The sequence below is a fragment of the Apis mellifera genome, linkage group LG4, assembly GCF_003254395.2.
Source record: "Apis mellifera strain DH4 linkage group LG4, Amel_HAv3.1, whole genome shotgun sequence".
In the NCBI taxonomy this organism is placed as follows: Eukaryota; Metazoa; Arthropoda; class Insecta; order Hymenoptera; family Apidae; genus Apis; species Apis mellifera.
The window spans coordinates 4,821,163-4,836,952 of NC_037641.1; the positions used below are offsets into that span (position 1 = coordinate 4,821,163).

The window sequence follows — 15,790 nt, forward strand, 5'->3', positions numbered from 1 at the left end:
TGTTTTTTTGTATATTTTGAAGTAAAAATGAATTACTAATTATTATATTAAAGATGCTTGTACTTGTTTAAATATAATGAAATCTTTTGCTATAATGAAAGTGGACCCTGATATACACTTGTCATGATTACAAAAGCACCCATTTTAGCAAATAATACAATTACATCATCAAATACATAATGTATATACTGTACGTTATGAATAACTCTTTACAATCAGTCAAAAATTCATTTTTATTTGTAGTTCCCATTTTTCCAACAATAATGTTGAAAGCTAGCAAAGCTTTAAAAGAGAAATCTCTTAGACTCAAAATACTGTATGCATTCACGAATTATTTTTCGAAAATGACAGTATTTGAGTACTTCTTATTTGTGTCTTTGTTGTGTTATATCCCAGAGCAATTTCCAAACTAATATGGAAATATAATCATATTGGATAACGAACATTTGACACTAGTGTACAACACTGAATGAAATAATCAATCAACTAATAATATTCATAAAACTTTTACTGCCACAAATTGGTGGAAAGCGTTTGTCCGGGAAGTGGAGTAGTAGTGGATTTTCCTGGCGTACTTGAAAAACTTGTGGCACCTAAAGAAAGTTGTGCCATTTGTTGTGGTAACTGAAATATATAAATATATTTATAATTTTTAATAATTTAATAATATCAACATATTATTATATTACACATTTGAATTTATATACCTGAGAACCAAATGCAATAGATTGTTGCTGCTGTTGTGATGTTAAATTAAAAAAAGGATTACTACCAGGAGCTGGTTGAAGATTTTGTGTTAACATTCCACTCCAACCATTATTACTATTAATATTAGATTGCCCTAATTGCATTACCTAATAATATATGAATTAAATAATGTATTAATAAATAATAATAATAATAATTTATAATACATTAATTATTAATGTTATATATACCATTTGAGATTGCATTGTAATGGCAGGATTGGGTACACCATTCATTTGATTTATCTGGCCTACATGTAAACAGTTTCCTAAAGAATTTGATGCCACTGGTCCTAATGGAGTAGAATTCATTGTAATTTGATTTTGATTGATAGGTAATTGATTGGATGTAACAGATATTTGGTTGGAAAGTTGATTAAGTTGAGTTAAGGAACTTTGTTGATTTGGAAAACTAGTTTGTTGACCAAATGGTACTACAGTTGGTACTTGTTTATATTGAACAGTAGATTGTTGAGCATACATTCCACCTAAATAAGAATAATATAAAAAAAATTGCATCAATATTTCAATCATAATGTAATGAATAAATAAATGTACCAGGAACTCCAAACATTGTTGATTGTTGATTACTTGATGTACCATATAAGGCTAAAATACTATCTTTGGACATTTTATTTTTTTCTTGAAGTGATGGTGCTGGTTGATCAAAGAAACTTTCTTCTTCAGTTTTACTTATTGTTGTTGATACACTTGTGGTTGTACTAGAAGTATTATTAGTTGTTGAAGCTACTGAAGCTGGAGGTGCAGATAAAAAGGAAGAAAATATATCATCTCCAGCACCATTTATATTTGTTTGATTTGTTGCCGGGGCATCTGTTAAAAATTTTTAAAAAATATAAATATTTTATATTAATAATGAAGTATATGTTTAAAAAAATATATACCTAAGCCTAGTAAGTCTAAAGTTGCAGAATTATTTGCTCTATTAAGTTTAGGACTAACAGAGCTTTTAGGTTTTGGCAACTGAGGCACTACTTCTGACTTTTTTACAGGTGGAAGTATAGCTTGATTATTAGATGTTTTAGAATTTTCCTTTTTCCTTCTACGTTGTCTTTCTGCTTCTTCATCAAGTTCTTTATCCCAATTAACCTATATATTTATTAAAAAAAAATTTGTACTACACATATGTATATATATTATATAAATATAATATATTTTATTAAAATAAATAATTTTTTTTATTAAAATTTTTATGTATTACCTTTGGTAAAGGAGGTGGTACCCACTCTCTAGCTATATATTTTTTATGTTCATACTTTGCACGAATAAAACTTTCAAGACTGCAAACTGTTTGAGGTCTTCGAAAACTATCTGGAAGGTTTGCTTCATATACTGCCCTTGCACGGGAATTACCCATTTGTTGTAAACTCTAAAAATAAAAATGTGATGCAATTTTTGATAATAAATTCTTTTTATCAATAATTAATTATCAAATTATCAAAAAATATTGATAATTTAAAACATGAAGACATAACCATAAACATACCACTACTTGTTCTGGTGTCCAAGTATCTAAGTTAACAGATTTAACTTTGCTTATATGAACTCCAAGATTTCTATGTATTCCAGCACAACGAATACATAAGAATATACCTAGATTCCAACTAGCCCATCTTGGTCCTATATAACATATAAATGTTATATATTAAAAAATATATTTTTTTTATTCAATAATATCAGAATGTATTATTATAACATTTTATTTTTATATAGAATTTAAATATCAAAATAAGTAAAATAATACAAATTAAAATAAATTAAGCATTTGGAAGAATTTAAGGAAAAATTTCAGGTTATAATTCTAGAGATTTTGTAGATTTATTATTGTAATATGAAATATATAAAATAAAAAAAATTTGTTTATATAAAAAATTTTTTATTAAAAAATAAAAATAGAAAAAATATATTCAAAAATAAGAAATGATGAATTAGAAAAACAAAGTGACGTTTACTCGAAGTCGCTGTCATCTAAGGTTTTATCATAGAAGAATTAAAAATCTATAATATCTTAGTAGACAAAACTAGGTCGTTTTCAAATCAATATCGATACTATAAATGCATCATTACTTATAAAAATATAATTTTACAGTTCGTAAGGAATGAATAATATAATGAGGGTTCATCAGTTGAACAGAGACAAGACATTGCTAGAAAATATACAATTGATGCACGAACCTTTTGCATCGCAGTCGACACAATACTTGTTATCTTCGTCACGTAGCATCTGTATCAAAAGATTTTGACATTTCTCTTGTATTTGCTTGGAACGTTCTTTTTCCAGGCGGGACGTCATTACTGTATAGTGACGAGTTTTACTGCACACAAATCCAAAACAATGTTTTCTTCTTACAATGCTGAACACACACGAGAGTCGTCAAGTAGTATGCAGTAATGGTCAGCGAACGCCCCCAATAGTTCAATTCGTTACTCATTGAAACGTCATTAGTTGAAAGAATTCTATTGGATTGTACATCTCAATATCTTAAACGAAATAATAAGTAGATTGTCAATGACCTTATAACATTTATCTTATATATCTATCTATCGAAAACTCTTTGAATTCTATAGTCACTATTTAAATAAGCAAATACATTAGTGCTCCGTCGATAAACCAAGTAATTAATTCGTATGTATATATATTCAATGAAGTTTTGCATAAAGGTAAATTTTTTTATTATTTTTTTAAGCTATGAGATATAGAACAAATCTATTATCAAAAATAAGATATAAAATAAAATTTATCATTTTATAGATTTAAGCACAAATAATATACAGAACCAATATATGATATATTTTCTTAACTCATGACGCAAGATCCCTCTAGTATTTTAATATTATTTTCAATATTATTAATAGAATAAAATTGCAATATTGCTATAATTGAAAGTGAAAATTTTAACATCATAAGATATATGATTCACAATTATATTCTTATATTATTATCTTATAATGCTAAATTTAAAAAAATATTAATCAAAAATAGATTGAGAAATATTTTATCACAAAAATAAAAAATCATGTGTTCAAATAAAATAATATTTATATTTTAGAATATTTTAGAGAAAGAAATTAAAGAAATTATAAATTATTATAAATATCATAAACAAAATATAGAATAGATCTATTTATTTTATAGAACTCCTTTTAACTCATTTAACTTTAACTTTCCATGTTTAAAACCGATTGCGTAAAAAATATTTAATATATAGGCGCAGACAAAGTACAGAATATATAAAAATATAGAAAAATATATATAAAATATATAAAAATACATACAATATTTTTTCATGTTTTAGTAGAAGAAAGATACAGACAGATAAGAATTAATCATCAGCGCTATCTCTTGAATGTTAAAGATATCTCAATTTTAAAATTATTCAATGGTATTGACAATTTTTATTCTAGTTTACTATTTACCATATTACTATCTTTAAAGAAATATCTTTGATATTCAAAAGATGGTGTTGATGATCAATTCTCAATTTATTTGTACATAGATTTATAATTATGAATTTGAATCTGAAAATACGAATACTTAATAATTAAAAAAAAATAAATAATTATTCAATTGGAAATTCGAATTGGAAAATGTGAAGAAATTAAATAATCTCAGTCTTAATTAATTTATGATATGAAATTTTTTTAAGCAAATCAAAAATCATCTTGAGTACTCTCTTTTTATGTTTTACAAATTTAATTGTTGCATGCACTTATTAAATAACAAACAATGACAATGATCTTTTTATAGATTATTATTATATATTAATACAGAGAACAGTTTAATAGTCAATTAATTTGTGATATTTTGAAAATTATATCTATATGTACACGTGTATCGTAAACCATAAAACAATCGTTTCTTATCTGAACAATAGTAAATTTCAACTTTTTTCAAAAAGGAATTTATTCTTGAAACATTATTGATTTTATTTCAATGCTGAAATGATGAAATCGAGGAAGGCGGTGACCCTAGTATAGACTCCAGGAAATCCGGGTTCAGCACATTTATAACCATAGGATACAACTCCTATTTGATAATAATACCAATGTTGCGGTAACATTAAAGGGCCTCCGCTATCACCCTGAAATGATTATAAAAATAAAATTTGATCAAAAGAGAAACAAATAATCTTTAATCTTATAATTGATTATATATTTTATAATGCTTTAAATAATAAATGATAGTTAAAGATATAAAAAAAGAAAAGATAAAATTCAAATACCTGACAAGCATCTTTTCCACCTTGTCTGTATGCAGCGCATAATACACGATTATCGATCTCAGCGGCTTTAAATTTGGAATAAGCTTGTTTGCATTGTTCATTGTTGATTACTGGTAACTGTATCTCTAATAATATATCGCTAGCTGGTCCTCCTGTATAAAGATGAAGAAATAATTTGAAATTAGAATTATTTAATAATTATAATAAAAGTGATTTTAATTACGGGTTTCAGTTGATCCCCATCCAGCAACGAAGGGATAGTTTCGAACGAAGTTATTGTTTCGAAGATTATCTTCTACAGGAAGACAAATGGGATATACATATTCTGAAAAAAATAATAATGAAAACTAAAATATTTAATTGGAAAAATTCAAAAGAGAAGTGTAGAATTTGTAATTAAATCATTAGAAATTTTAAATAGATCTTAGAAAATAGAAAGATTTTTTTCGTTAAAGATATATATATCTTTAATATTTTTTTAATTTGCTTTTATAATTTTTAATATTTAATATCTATTTGAGACAAAATAATAATTGTAAAAAATATTATTTAGATTTACCTGTAAATTGTACATCTTGTGCCAATCTGAGAACGGCAATATCGTTTACAAATGTCGTAGTACTATAATCAGGATGTATCAATTTATCTTCGATTTCTACTTGAATAGGATGAGCACCATCATCATCTCGTGATAAATCTAAATCTCCGATACGAACTACATATAAATCCTTACGAACTGCGCAATGCGCCGCAGTTAGAACGTGTCTAGCCGATATCAAGGAACCTCCACATAGCCATCTTGGTTGCGAAGGGTTCAAAGAACTACGAAAACCTAATACAGTAAGCCAGGGCCAAGCACCTTAAAAAAAAAAAAATATGATAAGTAATTTCAAATAACTTTCCTTTGAATGAATTATAAAATAATCAACTAAAAATTATTTTCGATTTCATATACAATCGGATAATTTTTATTTAATCAGATAATTTTCGAATATTTCAATTTTTTCATTTTCAACTTGAACTCCAATTATAATAATTATTAATAAATTATAATTAATAAATAATAAATAAGTTATTTTGTTATCCAATAAAAATTATTAAATTGCTTATATAAAATAAAAAAAGATCAATATGAATAAGATAATATTTATAATGCATACCAAGTTTAGCTGGAATACCACCAACTACTCTTGTGTGACTGATATTATTGAAACCACATTGTGGTGGTAACAAGGGTCCATACGAATTTTCTCTTTCTATTTTGCTCTCTCTGCCTGAATTCTTTGGGCAGCAAACGAATGGATCGTTATTTTCATACCTGCACAGAGATTGCTTAAGGTAGTTTTTAACTTTTAAGCCTTCCTTTTCTAACAATGTTATCAAAAATTGGCAGCTTCTGAGATTGATGCATACGCCTTCTTCTTGATTCGGTGTTGTGCATTGATCTGAAATTTTATGCTTGAAATAAAGCGTCGAATCAAATTAAAATTTTGTTTCATTAAGAAAATTTTATCAAAAGTTATTTTGAGAATTTTTGAAGAATTCTGAAAAATAAATCCAATAATATAACTATTGAAATTCGAAATGAATAAAACCCTGATAATTTTTTACATTAAATCGTCATCTGAAATATTTTTATATATTTTAAAACCTATTTCATTTTAAATGATCGATCATATGTTATTTAGATCATATTGTAAATACGAATAGCAAGAAAGTGTAATCTCATGAAATATGAAACAAATTTTTAGAATTAAAACGTATACATCTATTATTAATTGTAATAACAATATAGAAGTTTTGATGTTTATATGATAAATTATTAGATAAAATTATTTTATCTTACCATATTTAAATATAAAATAAATTTCAAAGTAATATAATCATAAAAGATATTTTTGCGAGCAAGAATATCAATTTTTAAATGATGTTTTATTATCATCGGCAACGATTGATTTCTCAGAAAATAGTTCGAGAATATAATATTTGCGTTTTCAGTTACATAATTTCTTATGAAAAACATTAGTCAGATTGTTAATTTCCGATCGAATTTGAAATTAATAATGAATGATTAACATATTTTAGTGCGATTCCGTGAAACACGAGGTAGTAGTCAATGCGTTGTTTAATGATATCATAGTTTTTATAATGCAATTATATGAAACGAGAATAATAACAATGAATTTCATCATCAGCTAGAATCTTTTTAGAAACAAGACTTTATTGATATCTTAAAATCTTGTAAATATAACGTAACGAAATTACTACTTGAAAATTATTATTTTTCTTTACTGAACTAGTTACGTATTACTAAATGCAAATTAGTAGAGGCATAACAGATCAATAAAAAATTTATAGCTTTATTAATAGGTTTGGAATCCATGCTTCAATGATTTATAATTTATATTTGAGATCAAATGATAATATTGAGAGGATGAAATTAATTTATAATATCAAATAATATAAATTATCTATATTGTTAATCTTCAAGTTATATGATATAATTTAATAATATAAATTTTGACTTTTTTTTTATAGGTCAGAATTCGTTATGAAAGATTTCTTTTCATAGTTGAAATGTAACCTTGATTATGCGTCATCGATTACTCAATCTTTTAAGTAAAATGAATTTCCATGTGATTCATTTTTTTCTTAATTTTCAAGTAACATAATAACAATAATAATAATAATAATCAATTGAAATGATGTTTAATTATTACACTTAGATAAAAAATCTATCTTGTATGAGAAAAACTTTGATTTTTATTTTATAATTTTGTTAAAAAAAAAATGAATCTTTGGCTTAAATTTCAAATAACATATCTTATTAATATTTTTCTTTAAAATTAAAAAAATTTTAGAGATAACGATAAGATAATTAAAAAATATTTATAGATGACGACATTTATTTCTAAAATATGAACATATGAATTTTTATTTTATTATTTTATTATTTTATTATTTTTATTTTATTATCATCTTATTATGTAAATTATTGATTTTCATTTGAAATTATTCTTTATTGTTAAATAATATATTATATTTTATAGCTCGAGTATTGATAAATTTAAAAAAAAAATTCCATTAACCGAGAGAAGGAAGTAATTTTAGTGTTAAAAGTTAAATTTACAAATCGTTAACTTCATGAAACTTTACATTTTTAGCACTTTGAAAAAAAGAAACGAACGAGTTCATTCGATTTTTATGTTGTCACGTGTAATTCCTTTTTTCACAGATAAATATCAAAAGTATATTTTCCAATTTTGAAAGTATTCGAAGGTTACATGACGCGAATATGTAGGAATTTCAAGTACAAAAAAAAACTTGAAACACAAACCTTGAGCATATACCACGTGAATTAATGGTTGCAGAAGACCAATTAACGTCAGACACACAATCAACATCTTGCACTTGATTATTATTCTAAAATAAGAAATAATTGAGTCAAATTGAGAAAATATTGTAATTGATAATAAAAGAAAGACTTGGATCGTATTATAAATTTAATAGCATTATAAACTATTGTGCTTTATTGTGCTGAAAACAAATGTAATTATTTGACAATAGAACTATTGACTTGTAATACATATTTGTAAATGTATCACATATAGATAATTATATTTAAAGTAGTAATGAAGATAAATGTATTTCTATTTAAATAAAAATTATTTTTAATTTTGCTGAAAGCATATCTTTAATAATTACAAAAAAAATAACACATTTAAAATTTATATTTTAACTAATTATAGTTCTAATGTCAAAATGGATCACATAAGTAATAAATTCAAACTTTTTTTACATGCAATTTCACTTTTCTTGAAATATTCGTTTTAAAAATTTACAAAACGACAATAACACAACATAATAGAGATAGAACATATTATGTATTACATAAAAATTGCTTTTACGATAACTACTGTTCATTCATATTTCTTATAATGTTTCAATTGATCATTTTTCAAAAGATGATAAATTTCTGATATAGTAATTATTAAAAAAAACAAATCACAATAAATTTCACGAACCTTCTTCCCACACACTTGGCGGTTGACTGAGAGTCTTCCGTCACACGCTCACTTTTAAAAAAATTTTACTATTTTTCGATGATGATGTTTTACGCACGCGCAATGGTTATCAATACTATGCACCTTACATTCTTAAGAAAGAAAGATTAACACCTTGTTTTTATCCCTTCTTCAGTCTCTTCTTTATCCCTACTATATTATTCCCGTATTTTCCCTTTACATGGAATTTTCTTGTCACTTTAAACAAATTTAGCGATTATCTTACCATGTTATTTATTGAAACATCATACATATTATTTACTGCATATATACAAGGAATAATAGATATCGTATGCATTGCACGCAACATATTTGCATTGCTGATTTTCTAGAAAATTAAAAAAATATTAACTCAACTGTGAGAAAAATAAAGGAATTATAAATATGGAATATTCCAGATATTATTTCATAGATATATATCATATATTCGTTACAACAATGACATAACTTAATAACTACGATTTTAGAAAAAAACAAATTTGAATAATTTGAATTATTAGCGGAGATTTTATTTTAATAATAATGATTACCGTCATTATTATTACTATCGCCATGCATTTTTAATAAACTATTTCGCTTATATATGAAAATAAAAATAATTTTAACTTTCCTTGATGTCTTTTTTAGAAAAAAAAAATCAATTTTATCACATGATATTAGATTTTCTTCTAGATTTTTTTTGAAATAAATTGAGAAATATCAGCAAGATATATTTTTGGCATTTTTAACTTTGATCTTGAACTTGAATATTATTTAAATAATATTATTTAAACATATTTATAGTCGAAATTATTTATATTATTTTCAGTAGAATTCATAGAATCATTTCATTCATTTCAAAAGTAACTGAATAAATAATTATTATAACTATTATCATAAAACATTCAAAGTTGCAATTTTTTTAAAAATTGTGGATTTATAGATAGAAAAAAATGGCTTGCAGATTCAATATATTAAAATTTATAAAACATATCCATTGAAAAAAAGTTATAAGCTCGAAAAAAATTAAAATTGATCAAACAATGATTATTAATATAATTTTTAAATTTTTTGAAAGATAAAATTCAAATTTTGATACTTCTGAAAAGTAGTATAAAAAAAATAATACAAGAAAATAAAAATTTTTTATTTTTTATAAGATTTTTCATTGAAAAAATGTTTTACATACAAAAAAATAATTATATACAATTAAGATTTATATTTAAAATATGTAGAGATTTCAATGCCTGTAATCTTAAATGTGTTCTACTATTTTCATCTACCTATAAAATCATGAAAATTATAAATATAATTAATAGGCATATTATTTATTTATTATAGATATTTTTGGGTATTTCCTGAATAATTTGATTTTTCCATAATGATTTCCACTTCGATAAAAACAGAAAATTATTACGTATTTCCCACGATATAAATCATAATAAAGTTATATCGTTTATATTCGTTTCGCTTCCGGTTTGTAATTATATATAATTATATGTAATTTTGATATAAAAATTACGATCAAAAAATTATTTTTAATAATACATTGTTATAAATTATTTTTAATAACAATAAAACTTCCATATTTTTTATTTCGTTATATGAAATTCTCGATATCTGTATTATCTATTTCCTATGATTAATTATTTTACTATTGATAGTTTTATATATAATTTATCTTTTCTTTACAATTTCATGACCATATATAATTTATTATTTTTTTTTGTGAAAATAATTATTCATAATAATTCTATTTATTAAAATAAATTGAAAGAAAAATATTCAATGTATATATGATCTCAAGTTCAATTAGAAATTTTAATCATCATAATGAATAAATATCAATCTTTATTACGCATATTATTTTAATTTATAGTAATTAAATATTTTTAATATTTAATATTTTTTTTTAAACATTCGAAGATTATGATTTCAAATTAAACATTAAAAAATATCAACGCATGTTAAGATAATGAAATTATTTGAGTTTATCATTTTCATATTTTTATATATATATATATATATATATATATATCATTATAATTTTGCAGCAATTTTATTTTGTTATTTAATTTTTTTCTAGCTAATTAGTATTATTTGATAGAATAACAAGAGTTAGAATTCTCATGCAATTCAAAATTTTTAGCAATTAATTATATTCATATTATTGATAAAATACTAATGATAACATAAATCTGATTTATTAATAAATATATTATGAAATCAATAGAATCTTGAAATATTTTATAATGATAATATTGTAATTATTTAATTATATAATATTAGTATTTAATATTAATTATATTATATTATTTAAATAAAATTATTTTAATATTATTTTAAATAAAAAAACGATAATTTTATGTTAATAGTATTTATTTACAATATTGATTTATTTACATACGAATTGTTATACAATTGGTGCATAATTATGATAAGTACATTTGATTTACAAATTGAATTTTGTAAAATATTCCATAAATGATATTGACAGAATGAATTACATTATATGCTAATTTTTAAAATAATACTGTGCATATTATCATTCTTTTATGAAAGATTTCATTTGAAATAAATTTTTTAGTATCATTTATATTGGTAGAACTTTCATATCATTGGAAACAAGATTTTATGTATTATATATATTATATTATTAATATTTTGCATGATATAATGACTATATTTTGTATGATATAATTATAAAAAAAATAAGAAGTTTGTCAAGAAAATATTACGAAAACTGAATCTTTATGTCTAAAACTTAATAATGATTATTCACTATATACATTATTTAAAAAGTTTGAAAGTTTCAATTCTTTTTCCTTTTATCACAGAATTATTTTCTCATTTATATGTATTTAAAAATATATTTAACCATATAACGAGTAAAATATATGTCACCTACAATGAAACAGAGTTTTCCTATACTTAACATTTCCTTTATATGCATACAAATGTTTATTCTTCGCGTAGCATGAAATTATGAATAAATCTGGAAAATTCTTTAATCTGAAAACAGAAATAGATTATTAATAGTGTACATTGATTGATGAATTTTGGGATGGATTTTGACTTGTAAAAAAAAAGAAAGCAATTCCTTTTATAAACATAAAAGGTAAAGCAATAATTTGAAAACAGATTGTTTGAAAATTTACTTGCAAGTAGCATTTTCAATATCGTGATTTTCATCCCAATGGTATTGTGCTTCCAAATCTTCCAGTATTCTTCTAAAAACAAAAGTCGAATCTGGTTATTTTTTATATTAATGTTACAAGGAAGAAAAGTATTAGGAAATAACTCTTTTTATAATGAATTTACAAACATATAAATGAGAAATTTAATTTCGCTCTTTATTAAAAAATTTGTTCTTATTATTGTGCTTTAATAGCTAATTGTTTAAACATTAAAATTTTTTGCATACCTCATATATTTAACATTTCCTAATAAAAACTAATTCAAAATTATACATATTATTATAAATTTAAAAATATATATGTATAGTACAATATGAATTAATTCTATAGATAGATATTGGTTAATTGTTTAAAACAAATAAAATGCAAATATTTTACTATTTTACTGAAGATTAAAACAATAAAATAACGATAAATGATTAATTTATGATAAATGAAATTATATTTATTTATTCTCCATCAGGAAGATGACTATGCTATTTTTTATTATTATATCATCTTTACTTTTGTGATTCAGTTTGTTATCTATATGCAATATGAAAATTCATAAATTTCATATATTGCTCGATATTTTTTATATATTATCCATCCACTGGATAATATCTCCTGAAAAATCAAAATACCAATATTATATCATTAGAATGCGTTTTCAAATTTAATTTCTGACAGATTCGAAAAATAAAATTATTTAAATTCAATATTTTCTACAATTAAAGAATATTATAATTTTAAATCAATAACTACAATTTTTTTACAACATATGTGAAAAATAAAATATATCTGACATATTTTTGCTTACCTGTAACTTCTAACTCCCAATCGTCGTTTTCTCATATAGAACATTACTATTGCTCCTATAACTCCAACCATTGACATGGATATGATGGTAGCTATAACTAAATTAACAATAAATAGTAAATAATTATAAATACAATAATAATTTAACAATTCTCATGAATTGTGTTTATATATTTGAATATCGCACACACATACACATACATACAATACATGAAAATATTATTTATAAATATTATAAAATTTAAAAAGTATATAATAATAAATATATAATAAATGGATTATTGTAGATATATGAATTATGATATAGATGGATGATATATTTTTTACAAGTAAAAATATATAAGAAATTTACAGAGCTAAGCTTTTTGGTTTTAACACAAATTCCTAAAATTATTAAAAACAAAATTCGTGAAATATAAATAATTATTACTTACATATCATTCGATAAGCAATCACTGTAATATCCTGCTGATGTTTCTTAAGGCACTTGGTTAAATGCAATAAAGTACCATTTACTATAGGACATTGAAGATCAAGTATTTTACAGAATAATGGATATAAATCTAAATTATTAAAAGGTTCAAGTTTGCAGTTAGACATAAATGCAGGGCCTTTTGCAAAAAAAAAAGGATGCATTTCTATAGCTTCATTATCATAACCATGAAGACCAAATTCTGAATCATTGTTTACTAAAAATAAATATTTCAAATAAATATAGATCAAATTTTAATATATAATTTTAAATTTCTAATATATATTTAAATTATTAGATTCATATTCTGAAGAAATATATTGTAAATTACCTGTAATATTAAATTTCTTTTTATAAAACTCAATATTGTCAAGAAGATTTTGAAATGCATATCCCACTTCAGCAATAACAAAAATAGGACCAATACGTGTATTATTTCCATAATGATATTTTTTAGGAATTTCCTCTCTTCTATAAACTCTAAATTTTTTCAATTTTGATGCTATTTGTTTTAATGTTTGATAAATTGTTTCTTCTTTGCCTATAAAATTATTTATTTATTTTATTCAATTTTTATATGAAATAATTTAAAAAACATCTAATTATAAATATATATATATATATATTTTATATAATGAATTATCATACCAGGATTAGGAAAAATATGTAATCCTGGTGAAGTACCCACAAATTTATAATCAGAACTATTAATATATTTTGTTAGATCTATTATTCTATCTAACTTAACAGTTGCCATTCCATGATCACTCAAGTGAACAACATTGAGATCATTTAAGCCATGATATTCTATCTTGTTATGAAGATATTTAGTTATATTATCTAATTTTCTAAGAATATTATCAAATTCAAGTCCTTTTATTCCAATGCCATGACCATGATAATCTGGTTCTTCAATATATAATATTCCAAAATTAATTGGATGTATAGGATGAATAAACCATGATATTAAAGTATCTATTCTTTCTTCCCAAGGTATATTTTCATTAAAATTCTAATAAAATTAAAAATTTATTATTTATTTAAAAAAAAGTATTAGTTATATTTTTTAAATTTATTATAATCAAAAATATAAAAACCTGTGTAAATGTAGGAGTTATTCCTTGATATTCATAAATGCCTCCAGGCCACATCATTGAGCCACTTCGTCTTTGTGCACCTCCTTTTTCATTAGCAGTCTGTTATATTAAAAATTATGCAAATATATATGATTTATATGAAATATAAATATATATGTCACAAATTTTTAACATACCCAAATAGGAAGAACTTTATTATCATAATGATACAAATTATATGAATATTTTGTTGTATTTCCAGAAATAACATCATAATATTCATTATCTATAACTCCATGTGTTTCTGCATATAATCCTGTAGCCATTGTATGATGATTGGGAAATGTTTTTGTGACAAAAATATTCATCATATAATCTGCATGTGTGCCTTCATGTCTTAATTTATTCATAAATGGTGTTAAATTTCTATTAAAATAATCATATCTATAAAACAAAAAAAAATTTGATTAAAATGATCAATAATATAAAAATTATAAAGCAATAAAATGATATAAAATAAATACCTGAATGCATCAAATGATACTACTAATAACTTTGGATGCTGTGATATCAATAATCCATATTTTACATTAAATAATATGACAAGTGTTAGAGCAAATATAATTACAGAATTCATGATGAATGTATATAATATATATCGGTTTTTATCAAGAAAAATTATTTTATTTGATGAATTATCTATTGCTGTATTTTTTTCATGCTTTTAAAATCACTTCAATAGTGAGTCTTGTTCGATCTAAATTTAAAATTAAAAATAAATATAATTATTATTGACAGTTTCTATATATTTTTTTTTAACATTAAACAAATTTTGATTTTTAATTAATTTACATATAGATATAAATATACTTGGAATTCTTAAAAAATTTTACTAAATGATACTAACTGTAAATTACCAGATAATTCTTCATGGTAAAATTGCAAATGTTAGCTAATTCTTCATCACCACTGTCTATTAAATACTAAATGCATTCTCTCATTCATAAACTATAAAACTGCAAAGTAATACAACCTTTCTGTTACATGATAATCGTATTACTATCTTTTGTAACGATCAGTTTGTTAAAGAAATGCTTACTTTAATCTAAAATGATTAATAAAACAAATTCAATTGAACTTTAAATAGATTTTTACTATCTACATAGTAAATAAATGTACAATAAATGTATTTAAAAAGATGTTTGATTTTTTAC

The 15,790-nt window shown here is 22.8% G+C and overlaps 3 protein-coding genes across 5 annotated transcripts; all 3 read right to left on the reverse strand.

The window, feature by feature from the left end:
- Window positions 1-168: 168 nt before the first annotated feature.
- On the reverse strand, window positions 169-3,257 carry LOC550748 (stromal membrane-associated protein 1). Its single transcript, XM_006560556.3, has 8 exons — window positions 2,943-3,257; window positions 2,254-2,387; window positions 1,969-2,136; window positions 1,652-1,856; window positions 1,305-1,580; window positions 939-1,234; window positions 708-854; window positions 169-624 (listed from the first exon to the last, which is right to left on the reverse strand). The coding sequence occupies exons 1-8, from the start codon at window positions 3,058-3,060 to the stop codon at window positions 508-510; spliced, it is 1,461 nt and encodes a 486-aa protein (XP_006560619.1). The 5' UTR covers window positions 3,061-3,257; the 3' UTR covers window positions 169-507.
- Window positions 3,258-4,501: 1,244 nt separating this feature from the next.
- LOC550671 (venom serine protease Bi-VSP) lies at window positions 4,502-9,164 on the reverse strand. Its single transcript, XM_006560557.3, has 7 exons — window positions 9,016-9,164; window positions 8,328-8,413; window positions 6,151-6,435; window positions 5,550-5,849; window positions 5,214-5,315; window positions 4,991-5,142; window positions 4,502-4,849 (listed from the first exon to the last, which is right to left on the reverse strand). Exons 2-7 carry the CDS (start codon window positions 8,392-8,394, stop codon window positions 4,694-4,696), a joined length of 1,062 nt encoding a protein of 353 aa, XP_006560620.1. The 5' UTR covers window positions 8,395-8,413; window positions 9,016-9,164; the 3' UTR covers window positions 4,502-4,693.
- A 2,230-nt stretch (window positions 9,165-11,394) lies between these two features.
- LOC724738 (bis(5'-adenosyl)-triphosphatase enpp4) lies at window positions 11,395-15,694 on the reverse strand. 3 transcript variants are annotated; one of them, XM_006560574.3, is made up of 11 exons: window positions 15,676-15,694; window positions 15,484-15,592; window positions 15,101-15,333; window positions 14,774-15,020; window positions 14,598-14,696; window positions 14,149-14,512; window positions 13,832-14,041; window positions 13,463-13,717; window positions 13,030-13,126; window positions 12,192-12,263; window positions 11,395-12,045 (listed from the first exon to the last, which is right to left on the reverse strand). In XM_006560574.3, exons 3-11 carry the CDS (start codon window positions 15,211-15,213, stop codon window positions 11,934-11,936), a joined length of 1,569 nt encoding a protein of 522 aa, XP_006560637.2. In that variant the 5' UTR covers window positions 15,214-15,333; window positions 15,484-15,592; window positions 15,676-15,694; the 3' UTR covers window positions 11,395-11,933. The 3 variants fall into 3 exon arrangements, with proteins under 3 accessions (XP_006560637.2, XP_006560638.2, XP_006560639.1); XM_006560575.3 differs by lacking the exon at window positions 15,676-15,694 and having other exon boundaries at window positions 15,494-15,616; XM_006560576.3 differs by lacking the exon at window positions 15,676-15,694 and having other exon boundaries at window positions 11,395-12,836; window positions 15,484-15,625.
- Window positions 15,695-15,790: the final 96 nt, after the last annotated feature.

Bases quoted from the DNA above. Each gene is read 5' to 3' on its own strand.
- LOC724738 (XM_006560574.3), bottom strand. From the start codon at position 15,213: ATGAATTCTGTAATTATATTTGCTCTAACACTTGTCATATTATTTAAT. The intron at 12,264-13,029 runs GTAAGCAAAAAT...TTTTGTTTTTAG, and splicing joins TTGGGAGTTAGAAGTTACAG to AAGAATACTGGAAGATTTGG. The intron at 12,046-12,191 runs GTAAATTTTCAA...TTCTGTTTTCAG, and splicing joins ATTGAAAATGCTACTTGCAA to ATTAAAGAATTTTCCAGATT.
- LOC550748 (XM_006560556.3), bottom strand. From the start codon at position 3,060: ATGACGTCCCGCCTGGAAAAAGAACGTTCCAAGCAAATACAAGAGAAA. The intron at 1,857-1,968 runs GTAATACATAAA...ATAAATATATAG, and splicing joins TACCACCTCCTTTACCAAAG to GTTAATTGGGATAAAGAACT. The intron at 625-707 runs GTATATAAATTC...TATATATTTCAG, and splicing joins CTATTGCATTTGGTTCTCAG to TTACCACAACAAATGGCACA.
- LOC550671 (XM_006560557.3), bottom strand. From the start codon at position 8,394: ATGTTGATTGTGTGTCTGACGTTAATTGGTCTTCTGCAACCATTAATT. The intron at 6,436-8,327 runs GTTTGTGTTTCA...ATAAAATTTCAG, and splicing joins TCACGTGGTATATGCTCAAG to ATCAATGCACAACACCGAAT. The intron at 4,850-4,990 runs GTATTTGAATTT...TAATCATTTCAG, and splicing joins GTGGAAAAGATGCTTGTCAG to GGTGATAGCGGAGGCCCTTT.